Genomic DNA, 12577 nt, shown 5'->3' on the forward strand with positions numbered 1-12577 from the left:
TTGAGCAATGCAGTTCTCGTCCTCTGCCACTAGTGGGCAGCGTTGTACCCTTCAAACAAGTATCCTCATAAAGTCAGACTCATAGTATTTGCAACTAGAAAATGCATTTCTTGCTTAAAATGCGTTGGAATGCTAAAATCTGAAAGTTTGATGCTGAAATAATTTTTTTCAATCGCTGAAAATAGCTGAAAATATTAAAACAGATGCAAATACCAAAAAGGGAAACTTCTCGCTGAAAGTGTTGAAGCACAAACACATTGACCTGAACTGCTGAACATCCTTGAAGTGGAAATGTACAACTGGAAAAGAAAAGCAAAACTCATCATCTAAATATTCAAAGATATGAATCACAATCCAAGAAATGAGAGAGAGGGGGAAAAGTCAGACATGAGAACAAGAGAGAAATAAATAAATTGAGAGACAGAGGGAGAAATAAAAATTATAAAAGAGAGAGGGAGAAACCAGGGTGAAGGATAGACAAGATCTAAACACTGAGTGGATTTTGTACAAAAGCATTTGTTAACCCCTGTCAAAAAAACATAGAATCACCAAAATAGTAAAATCAATAGAGAGGAAAGATTCAGCCGAACGCGCTGATATATTTATTATGGCCGTTCACAAGCGCGCACGTCGGTCTGTGCAGAAGCATGATCTGCCAAATCAAAACCTCCACAATTGTTACCCTCAGAAAGTGTAAATAGGGAATGATGTAGGAAGTAAAACTACTCAACTGACACGACACCCTGCCACAACTCTTCATTGGGTTATATTCTAATTAGTCTTGTTCTAACGTATGCATACATTTATGTCTGCATGCTTAGTCCATTTCCAGCACTATGGGATGTGGCTGCATGTACTGGACACACATCATGAGCAGGTCGCCAGTTCACCAGATATCAGTTTATGTTCTTGTATTATTTACTATTTCACACACAACTTCCTCACCACAACTCGTGGGGTTCGAGATCATTCTTGTTCTAGAAGCTACGAGTTTCCTCCATGGACCTGCAGCTGTCCCCCCCCCCCCCCCTGTCTCCACACACACTTGTCTTTTAAACCCCCCTCATGTTGTGCTGGTCAGTCCTCAGCTGTTTGTGCCATAAATAGACCTTATCAGGAGCAGACCAACTTTGAGGTAGTCATTCTGACAGACATCCTGAAATGGAAAGTACATTTTATTCATAAAGCTTTGGATAATTTAAAGATATTGTAAAGATGTTATTTTTAAATACAATAAATAGTCTGTAATGACCTCTGGTACAAAGTAGCCTCTTGGGGGTTTACTGTGCTTGAAGTGAACCCCTGCGTGGGATGGATGGTACACCTCAGTTCGGTCCCACCTCATTGACAGCCACTATAAATGTCAACAAGTTGGTGGGGGAAGTTACATGAGATACACAAAGTTTGTAACACATTTTAGGAACAAGAGGTCCGGACCATCCACGCAGAGCAAGAGAGACAACACACAATCACAAGAAGGTACTGTACAACTTTCACAGATGTGTTTTTTTATTTGAGTGAAATTCATGTATGCAGAGGGTACTTAGGATGAGTAGTGGAATAGACTGTGACTCCATGATAGGAGACGGTATCTGTCCATTGGGAAAGTGGCATTTGTTGTAAGGCTCCAACTGTGGTACGAGATCATGCCCAAATAAGGCCTGATGGGAGGCCATTTAAAGTTAGAGATGGCGTGTGCATGGCCATTTGCTCAGAGACCCAGGTCAGCAGGACACTGATTACAAACAGTGGTAAGAAAATAAATATTCCTAATGTTACAGTAGCTAAAACAAATATTAACTTGCTGACATATGATTTCTAGGATGAATGTGAAAGAAGCGTTGTAAACCTACACAAATACAAGTACATATACGCTTTGTATTGCTTTCATATATAATATTCTTATACTTTTTATCCTTCAACTAACACAAACGTGTAAACTGTTCTTCAGATTTATTTTAATGTTTTCTTATTTTAAATATGTAAATATGTGTATATGTTTTGGATCTTTTGATGTATTTCGGTATGAAACATTTGATTGACTGACGCTGAAATTGTTGTGATGAAACATTAAGTGGACATGAAAACCCAAACTTAATGGATCTGTTTGTTTTATTTCATAACTCATAAACCCGATTGCTTTACCAGATGGGAGACTCTATCCAGTTAAAAGATGAGGGGAACCAGCACTTCCAGTCAGGAGACACTGACAAAGCTATTGAGTGCTACAGTAAAGCCATAAAGACCTGCAAAGACAAACAAGTTCTTGCTATCATCTACAGGAACAGATCTGCATGCTACATAAAAAAGGTAAGCAGATTGTTAAAGCATATATCACAAAAACAAGCCAATAGTAATTATAACATATTTACAACTTATTTGGCACAAATGTACTTTTCTTCTGGAACGTTTCTGTTTTTCTTTAGGAAAACTTTTCCAATGCAGCATCTGACGCATCCAAAGGTAGGGCAATAAATACAGTTATAAACCAACAAATATCACCAATGGCACCAAAAACACGTGTTTAATAATCTTTCTTCCTCTCACTTAGCAATTGATGTAGATGCAGCGGATATTAAAGCCTTGTACCGGCGTTGCCAAGCTCTGGAGAAACTAGGAAAACTGGATTTGGCTTTCAAAGATGTGCAGAGGTGTGCCACCATCGAACCGAAGAATAAAACCTTCCTGGAGACACTTCGCAGGCTGAGAGCAGACATCCAGTCCAAGGTCGGCTTTAAAAAGAACAAGGCAGACACACAGAAGTGAATCCACAGACTCAATACTTTGCTTCAATGCATGAAGCATTTCAACACGTATTCAACAATATTCTTTGGGCTTAACAATCTCATTAGCTTTGAATGTGGCATATAGAAATAACTGTTATTCTCAAGCTAAGGACATTTGAAAGATGTTCTTATATTGAGGCACAAACAAAATGAATGTGTATGATTTGGTCATGTCATTAGTTAATGTTTCATTTGGATTCTCCACAGCTTAAGACTACATTCTCCACAGATTCGAGGGTACAGAACATGTTTGACATTCTCCTCGATGACGAAATGGAAAAGGACAAGACAGAAAAAGTGGGTATTTTTCTCGTGTGTGAATTTAAAAAATACAAGGACTTTTTGATAATAATAATAATAATAAAAATAATACATTACATTTCCATCGCGCTTTTCAAAATACTCAAAGACGCTTTATTGTTTGGTAGCATGTTAGTGCAGAGCTGTGTTATCACTTCTGCAACATATGATGTTGTGTCTAGGCTGCCAACAACTTGATTGTGCTGTCAAGAGAGGACGCCGGAGCAGAGCGAATATTCGAGAATAACGGAGTGCCTCTGCTGCTCAACATGATGGAGACCGGCAAGCCAGAGATGATCCTGGCTGCTGTCCGCACTTTGTCAGGAATGTGCACAGGACACAAAGCTCGGGTGAGCATGCTCATAGAAACTCAGTCCAGACAAATGCAACTGAAAGTGAATATGAAAATCAAAGATTGGGGACGACAACGAGACGACTGTGCAGCTTACCAACCGCAATCTAACTTCACATGTACAACTTTGCCATTAGACGTAAACCATTTCCCCCACTAAATGTAGTCTTTTCACCACCCCTAAACAGGCCATGGCTATTATTCACATGGTCGGTGTTGATAAGATGTGCAGCATCATGGCCGTTGACAATGAGGAGATTGCACTGGCCACCTGCAACCTCTTCCAGTGCATCAACGACTCCCTCACTGGTGGAGATAAGAGGGAATATGGGAAAGCAGAGGCCTTGGTTTTAGGTGAGACAGAATACATATGAACTGCATCTTGAGGTTTAATCAAAGCCTCATTTTCCATCTTCAACCAAACAGCATATATTCAAAGACGGTTGCGGCTATGGCGTTGCTGCTTTAAGTATTTGTACTTACTGACAGACTTTCTTGTTTACCATCCGTCGATCTGCAGATTCATCTAAAGACCTGAAAACCATTCTCCTCGCTCTCGTGGAGATGGTTGCGAGTAAGAAGGTGTCTGGCCATGGCAGGGACCAGGCACTGAATCTCCTGAGCAATAATGTTCCGCGCAAAAACAGCAAAAACAGCGACAACTCCAAGAGTCTCTTCACCATCGACCACGGTGAGCCAGACAGCTGCACCGGGTCACGTCTGCTGCTGCAGCCCAGGCTGCCTGACAACGTGTGTTTGCCAGATCACATCACATGTGTGTGTTTGTTCTCCAGGTCTCAAGAAGATCCTCAAAGTGTGTGGTCAGGTTCCCGAACTGCCAGACCAGCTTCCCATGACGGAGAACACACAGCTGATCGCCAGCGTGGTGCTCACCAAGATCTATGACGACCTCACATGTGACCCCGAGAGAAACAACTTCAGGGACATTTGTGATGAATATGTCAAGTACGTCCATAAAATACAAACTCACTATTTACCAAGAGTTTCTAAACTTAGACCAGTGGTCCCCAAACTAAGGCCCCCCTCCACATTTGGCCCCGCCCCCTGAACAATACCAGAGACGCATTCTTATTCTTTTTTCAGTCTGGCCACGCAGATCCTCGACTAGCCGCTGTCAAATAGAATGGAATAAGATCCCAGAAAGGGTTCTTAATATTTGGTTATGCGGCTTTCTGGAAAACAATACATGTTTACATTTAGGCACCCTGTGATCGTCTCACTGTTTCTGTTACAAACTGACCCCGCCCCCATCAGAGAAGGGAACAGTGATGTGGCCCTCACAGGAAACAGTTTGGGGACCCCTGACTTAGACCAAGCCAACATAACTTATTCCATCTTTTATGCTTTTTTCATTCCTTATCCTCCTTTTCCACAGATCCAAAATTGACCCCAACGACATGGACAGGACCATTCATGGCATCAACACCATCTCAGGGCTGCTTCAGGGTCCCTTCGATGTCGGTAACGCCCTTGTCGGACGGCAAGGCATAATGGAGATGATGGTGGCGCTGTGCGCCTCCGAGCGGGAGGTGGACCAGATGGTTGCTATCGAGGCGCTGATCCACGCCGCCTCCAAGATGAGCCGCGCCTCGTTCATCATCACCAACGGGGTTTCGCTCCTCAAGGACATCTACAAAAAGACCACGAACGAGAAGATTAAAATACGCTCGTTGGTGGTGAGTGGTGCGCCGAGGAAAGAATGGGCATTGCCCACACACAATGCAGAATAACAGAACAACACATGATGAAAAACACCACAGTTAGAAGTATGAACATTGTTAGACGGTGAATTGGACGACACAACTATGGTGTGTGGGTAGGTGTGCATACTCACGTCCATGTCATCCCCAGGGTCTCTGTAAACTGGGCTCAGCTGGAGGGGATGATTATGGTCTCCGGCAGTTTGCTGAGGGATCCACAGAGAAGCTGGGAAAGCAGTGCAGAAAGTGAGTCGTCACATGTTCAAGTGAATGAATCAAGCAGGGGATCATCCATGATGGCAGAACAAAGATGGTAGTCAATGTAGGAAAGATGTGGAAAAACTGATACTTGCGTCAGTATTTTTTTAATATACATGCTCAATACTGAATTAGTTATTATCTATTTGTTTTCGTGCAAAATGGATATTATTCTTAAGTTGCAATGTGTATACAGCTCCAGAATGTCATTGTACATTACTGTAGCTCAGTGGGGCAGGGGGTCGTCCTGCAACCCCAAGGTCGTCGGTTCGATTCCCGCTCTCCCCATTAGTTGCGAGTCGAAGTGTCCATGAGCAAGGCACTGAACCCCCAGCTGCTCCCCGGGCGCATCACTGCAGCCCACTGCTCCTTCATGACTAAGGAGGGGTTAAATGCAGAGGATACATGTCGTTGCCTGTGTACCTGGACTCTGTGTACCTGGACTCTGTGTACCTGGACTCTGTGTACCTGGACTCTGTGTACCTGGACTCTGTGTACCTGGACTCTGAGTACCTTTACTCTGAGTACCTGGACTCTGTGTACCTGGACTCTGAGCAATGACAATAGATTGAATCCAATCATACCCCTTCACATCATTGGTTTCCTTTGTTACTCTTATAGGTGGCTCTGTAATCCCAAGATTGATACAAAAACCAGGAAGTGGGCTATTGAGGGTCTATCTTATCTGACTAATGATGCGGACGTGAAAGATGACTTTGTTGAGGACGAGGTTGCCCTGAAAGCCATGTTTGAACTGGCCAAGGTATGAAAATAACAACATATATGAGTATATCCGATCATATATTAGAAATAATAATCTCAATTCTTCCTCTGTGTTTTAGTCTACGGATAAGACGATCATATACTCAGTAGCTTGCACCTTGGTTAACTGCACCAACGGCTATGAAAAGAAGGATGTCATCCCTGAGCTGGTTCAACTTGCCAAATTTTCAAAGCAACACGTTCCCGAGCAACACCCCAAGGTAAAAGAGGAAGAAAGGGAATCTTTCTAAGGGAGTAAGTAGGCAGGTTATGTTACTTTATGTTAGGTTATGCTTTCTTTTTTCAGGACAAGAAGGACTTTATCGAGAAGAGAGTGAAAAGGCTGCTGAAGGCTGGAATCATTTCAGCTCTTGCTGTCATGGTCAAAGCAGACAGCACCATCCTGACCAGCCACACCAAAGAGATGCTGTCAAGGTGGGAGGGGACACATGTCGGTACCTCATCAAGCTTGTTGTATAACTGACTGGACTCGACAAAGCGCATATGACTCATCACAACATCTCATGAATCGTCTCGTGACAGCTCGGCTGCAGCTAAGATGATGCCGACAAATCACTTTTGACTGCAGTCACAACTCACAGTGTATTCCTAAATGTTCCATCACAGAGATCAGGGAGTGTAAGCTACACTACACATGCATACATCCAATGTCTTGTTTATTCCACCTTAAATTGCCACATTGCTTAGAAATGTATGAATGTTAAACCTTTTTTCTATTTTTCTTTCTTTAGAGTTTTCTTGGCACTGTCAATGGATCCCAAAGACCGTGGTACTATAGTGGCCCAGGGTGGGGGGAAGGTGAGTGAAAGGTTTGGAAAGCAATGCACAAGAGAATCTAGGACACTTCCCAAAGTCTTTTCAAGTGTTCCCTAACTGGATCCCCCGGGGAACTGAATAAACATAAGGGTTACTTCAAGGAACCTTTTATTTTGTGTTGATTTTGGCGATTCCTGTGGATGAGAGAGGCGGAGTTTCCAAGCACCAGAGATCCGTAAGATGATTTTACTGCAGTGAGGTCTGTCAGTCTGCCCGCTCAGTGCTGGTTCTGGTTCTGCAGTAGGCTCATCCATACAGACCGGGCCCCCGGCAACGTGGTGTCGGCTCTCCGGCATGATTTCATGTGATGTCGCGCAGAATCTGACCCGGTGGCACCGACGTCAAGCATTTACAATAACTATGAAGAATTAGCCAATCTTCTCACTGATGGTATTCTCTATAGGTCAATAAGAGGCATCAAAAAGACATTGAGACTGTTTCATATAGTTAAATGTTCCCAAAGTAATGTAACTGGATACATATACATATACTGGATAAAGTATATCCTGGCAAACTCTGCACTTTACTTTATTTCCCCCTGTATATTTATGATATGATATGATATGATATATACCTTTATTCGTCCCACAGTGGGGAAATTTCAAAAATCACAGCAGCGGTGCACATCAGAGCATCAATAAAAATAATTATTAAACACAAAACTAAATACTAAAAAACTAAAAACTAAATACTAATACTCATACTAAATATACGAGGAAAACAAAGTAAAGTGCTGAGTAAAGTAAAGTGCTGAGTAAAGTGTTGAGTTTGCCAGGATCTACAGCAATTTAGTATTAGTATTTAGTTTTTTAGTATTGTGTCTTGTGTTTTATATTTATTTTCATTGATGCTTTGATGTGCACCGCTGCTGTGATTTTTGAAATGTCCCCACTGTGAGACAAATAAAGGAATATCATATCATATCATACGCTGGTTGTTGCATTATACCCCCACTATTGTTCACTCCTGGCTCTGCCCTCAGGCTTTAATACCACTTGCACTGGAGGGGACAGAGGCTGGGAAGACGAAGGCCAGCCACGCCATTGCCAAGATTGCAGCTATTTCCAACCCAGAAATCGCCTTCCCCGGTGAGAGGGTAAGACATAGAATAATAGTCGGTGTGTTTGTTTCTATGCCTTCGTGGTCGGGGAAAGGGCATGGAAATTTACCGAGGTATCACATTCTACTCAATCTTCCCTTGACTACAAACTTCTCCTTTGCGTATGTTTCTTTGTTTCTCGATATGCCGGTAGATGATGGACCATTTCTCCTTTTGTCTTTCCGATTGTCAATTTATATCATTAATGAAGATTGTTTGTTACTCACTTTCTGAATGGGTATGTTTCTGAATTAAGTATGTATATATGCTGATGTGGCGTTTACCTCATAGTTCAAGAAAACAACACAGTGGTCTTTCTTCCTTGTTTGACAGGTGTACGAGGTGGTGAGACCTTTAGTTCGCCTCCTTCAAACAGACAAGGACGGATTACAGAACTTTGAAGCTCTGAGAGGCCTCACTAACTTGGCTGGTTTCAGTAACAAACTACGGTAACACCTTTCACCATTTCATATTAATGCCACTGCGATTCCTCATTTCCTACAAGTGAGTTGTACTGCAATTTACAGATGTTGCCGTCTTATGACTTCCCACCTTCATCTGTTTTGTAGAGTAAAGATTGTGAAAGAGAAAGCTCTGCCAGAGATTGAGAACTATATGTTTGAAGATCATGACCAGATCAGACAAGCGGCCGTGGAATGCATGTGCAACCTCGTTTCGTGTAAAGAGGTGAGAACAGACCGACAGTAGAAACCTCGCCCGATATGGGACGATGCCATGTGAGACGCACATGTCCCACAGGTGTGAGTGCGTTGAACATGTGAACTCTTTGTGTATTAGGTCCAAGATCGTTATCTGGAAGACGGCAACGATAAGCTGAAGCTGATAATACTGCTATGTGGAGAGGACGACGAGAATCTTCAGCTCGCTGCAGCTGGAGCTCTCGCCATGCTCACTAGTGCTGAGAAGAAGCTCTGCCACAAACTGACCCTGGTGGTATGTACAACAGCGCTCAGTATGCTCTTACTGAAGAATATGAATCATAGTGTCACATCGGAGTGTGTTTTAAAAGCATGTCCGCCCCACGATGAAAAATACCCAGAAATATCGTGAATAGCTTTCTCTTAGGAACTGATGCTGAATCCACAGCAGCAGATATTCTGGTCAACACACGGTCAACACACTCTCTCTGTAAACGATCGCCGTATGTTATTATCACTCTTTAATGCTTTAATTAAATTAACCTTATGACACTTGGGAGCATTTTCATGCACTTGTGTTGGGTCTCACAAAGCAGCTTAATGTATGTAGCTTGTTTGACCTCAGGCCGTTGTTACTGTAGGTTAAGTTTGGCTTTCCAATTCCATTAAATTACGGTTACAGCTGTGAGTGAACTGTGAGAGATATTCAGAAAAAAGAATAGTCAAGATCAAAGGTTGCAGTTTCCTGACTTTGAGTCCCTTTTGGTCAACCTCCAAAAACAATGACTCATACACTTAATATCACAACTCAATCACAGTTGTACACACACTATTTTACTCACGGATTCCACTGTTTGAAATTGGTTGTTCGCAAATAAGTATGAAAAGCAGCTTCCGACATTTTTGCTTCATCATTCACACAAACTGATCATTCCCAACAGACAACACAATGGCTTGAGATCCTGCAGAAGTTGTGTCTCCAAACCAACCCTTCTATCCAGCATCGTGGCATTGTGGTTGTCAACAACATGCTCAACTCAGACGACAGTGAGCTGGCCAAGAAGTTGATGGAGAGCGAGCTGCTGGAAATCCTCTCGGTGATCGCCAAGGCGGAAGACAATCCCAAGAAGCAGGATGTCATTGATGCTGCACGCACATGCCTGGTCAAAGCGATGGATCTCGGTCTCATCAAACCATTCTCTAGCCTTTCTTAAAATGCTGGCAACAAGACAAAAAACAACCATGGACAATCTTCTTTATTTCCTTTCAATACAATACTTTTTTCCAACTGTTTTTTGTCCCCACATCAAAGTGTTGAAAGGATGGGGCTCCCTGCATGGGTTCACTTCTGACCCCGTTGCTGCATGTCGTCCCCTCTCTCCTCCTTTTATCTGTGTCTGAACTATAAAATAGACACACAAATGATATAAAAGAAATAAACAATACAAAAGGATTCTCCAACCTGCTCCAATACACAAAAGATAAACCCAAATAAAGCAGTGATGTTTATTTGGGGCTTAGGCAGTACAATAAGCAAATGTGTTGTTTCAAGACCGACCAGTTTGCTCCACTGCATTTGTATGGTAGGTGACACAATACCCTTTAAATAAAACCTAAATGTTTCAATGTCCATTTAAAGCACATGCATGCATCCTTCATTTGATTGATTAGTTGGGTGCATTTGGCCGCTGATATTAAGTTAGGTTTTTTTTCTAAGATTTTAGTGATTGTCTTTTCTTTTTTATATATATTTAGACACAATTCATGCTTTTTTCAGGAGCTTCAATGCAATGTGACCAAGTGATGCAAATACCAAAATGTATAACTCTGGAAATAAAATAAGAACTTAAATCCAATATGATTCGGTGTGTTGATTTGGAGTCATGCAACACATAACGTGGAAGCTGTTTGAAAAAAAGTTAAGAGTGATAGATCATATCCGCCTCCTCCCGATACGCCCTGGGGAATGATGGCACAGGTCTTCCTTTATACACGTTGGATCTTGGATATGTAGCTGTTCCGGTTGTGACTGACTGTAGAAATGACAAAACAAAAGGCCATGACGCATTTCGTAAGCTATAATCAAATGCAAAACACACACACACACACACACACACACACACACACACACACACACACACACACACTTTGAAACCAACTAAAGTACATTAATTACACCTAACAACAATAGAAACATGTTACTGCGTAACCTAATACGGCTAAACAGTTTGACTTGCACACATTTGTTGCCCTTTGAAAACATTGTTAAACATAGTTTCAATTGTGTCGCCCAACCGACTGTAAACAGCAGACATACAGATTATGACAACAAGTTTACTCTCTGGAAAACCATTTCAATACACGTATACACTTTATATGGAGACACATGTAACTCATAAGTCAATGCTGGGACCACAAGTGTAATTTCTTATTCATTTTGTGAAGAAAAGCATCTTTCTTTCTCTATAACTGATGAGAACATGGACTTGACCTCTCACCTTTCCTGTTTGAGTACATAACCTACCTGCATCTTAACCCCACAGTGTTTCTCCATGCCTTCCTAGACAGGACATTTGCTGTAAAGCCAGAAGAATGAAATGGTTCCATTCATATAATATATATATATATATATATATATAAATAAATATATAGTATAAATATCTAATATATATGTATATAATATATACATATATAGTATAAATATATAATATATATATGTATATAATATATACATATATATAATATATATAGTATAAATATTTTATATATATAATATATACATATACATAATATATTTATATATTATATATAGGTAGTGCATCACTTGTGTAGATCTATATGCTCAGTGCAGGACGTGCCGACATGTTGTTTTTCTGCTGTACAGAATATTGTGACGAATGCATTGCCCTGCGGCTTAACCGGGAGCGGCTGCCCTCTCTGCCACACCGTGACCACAGAGGAGCTTTACAAAAGGGGAGATGGAGCCACCGCTTGTATGTAATGTGATTTTCTGTGGCTTTCAATTCCCACTGACAGTAATGTTCTACACCAGGGGTCACCGACCTTTTTGAAACAGAGCTACTCCAGCTACTCCTCCGCGAACCGCCAGTTTATCGTGATGGAGGCGTTTGAGTGGCTCAGTGACCCTGAGCCCAGAAGAGCTTTTAATGTTATTATTTGTATCAGATAAATATTTGAAATGTTTGTTCATTAAGTGCAAAGACCGTGTTTTAAATATTAACATTTTAGTGAAGAAGCATATGTTTGGGAATTTGATTGCTTTTAAGTTCTTTGACCTCAGTTAAGTGATTGCCTCTGATAATAACTTTAACCGCCGCACCGCAATTCTCCGGGGAGCACTCAAGAGACTGAGAAGAGAAAATACTTCTAACCAGTAATGTAGACCATGTTTAACGTTGGATGTTTTGGCAAATATCTTCTTCTTCTCTGTCTTGCCAAGAGTTAAATGATAAGCTAGATCACGTTTATGTCCGTGCGCTAAAGATGAAGCTACAACTAATAACTGCAGTTATTCGGGGTAACAGCTGCTCCGTACAAAGGTAAGCAATTCCTCCTCCCAGCATGCTCTAAAGCGCACTGAAAAAAACAGACAAGAGACAATAGATAACATTTTAAAGACTGAAAATAACAAAATGTTGAAATGTTTATAAAAAAAAGGTTTATACAAAATTAAACTAAGGCTATAACATTACTCCAATTTACAAGCCAGGTTAAAGAGATAAGTCTTGAATTTCTTTTTTAAAATGTAGAGAAATTGCCATTCTCCAAGAGGCAGTAATGTC

General features: G+C 41.3%; 1 protein-coding gene across 1 annotated transcript; it reads left to right on the forward strand.

Annotated features, from left to right (window-relative positions):
• Window positions 1–1379: 1379 nt before the first annotated feature.
• unc45b (unc-45 myosin chaperone B) lies at window positions 1380–10630 on the forward strand. Its single transcript, XM_056419941.1, has 20 exons — window positions 1380–1479; window positions 2149–2310; window positions 2427–2463; window positions 2552–2727; window positions 2994–3083; window positions 3269–3436; window positions 3627–3792; window positions 3959–4129; window positions 4233–4404; window positions 4835–5135; window positions 5311–5405; window positions 6039–6180; window positions 6260–6400; window positions 6487–6614; window positions 6932–6998; window positions 7999–8112; window positions 8449–8564; window positions 8685–8802; window positions 8914–9069; window positions 9716–10630. Exons 2-20 carry the CDS (start codon window positions 2149–2151, stop codon window positions 9986–9988), a joined length of 2793 nt encoding a protein of 930 aa, XP_056275916.1. The 5' UTR covers window positions 1380–1479; the 3' UTR covers window positions 9989–10630.
• Window positions 10631–12577: the final 1947 nt, after the last annotated feature.

Source organism: Pseudoliparis swirei, chromosome 7 (genome assembly GCF_029220125.1).
Source record: "Pseudoliparis swirei isolate HS2019 ecotype Mariana Trench chromosome 7, NWPU_hadal_v1, whole genome shotgun sequence".
In the NCBI taxonomy this organism is placed as follows: Eukaryota; Metazoa; Chordata; class Actinopteri; order Perciformes; family Liparidae; genus Pseudoliparis; species Pseudoliparis swirei.

Excerpts from the sequence above, each read along its gene's own strand:
- unc45b (XM_056419941.1), top strand. The coding sequence starts at position 2,149 with ATGGGAGACTCTATCCAGTTAAAAGATGAGGGGAACCAGCACTTCCAG. Across the intron at positions 2,311-2,426 it reads CTGCATGCTACATAAAAAAG|GAAAACTTTTCCAATGCAGC; the intron begins GTAAGCAGATTG and ends GTTTTTCTTTAG. Across the intron at positions 8,565-8,684 it reads GGTTTCAGTAACAAACTACG|AGTAAAGATTGTGAAAGAGA; the intron begins GTAACACCTTTC and ends TCTGTTTTGTAG.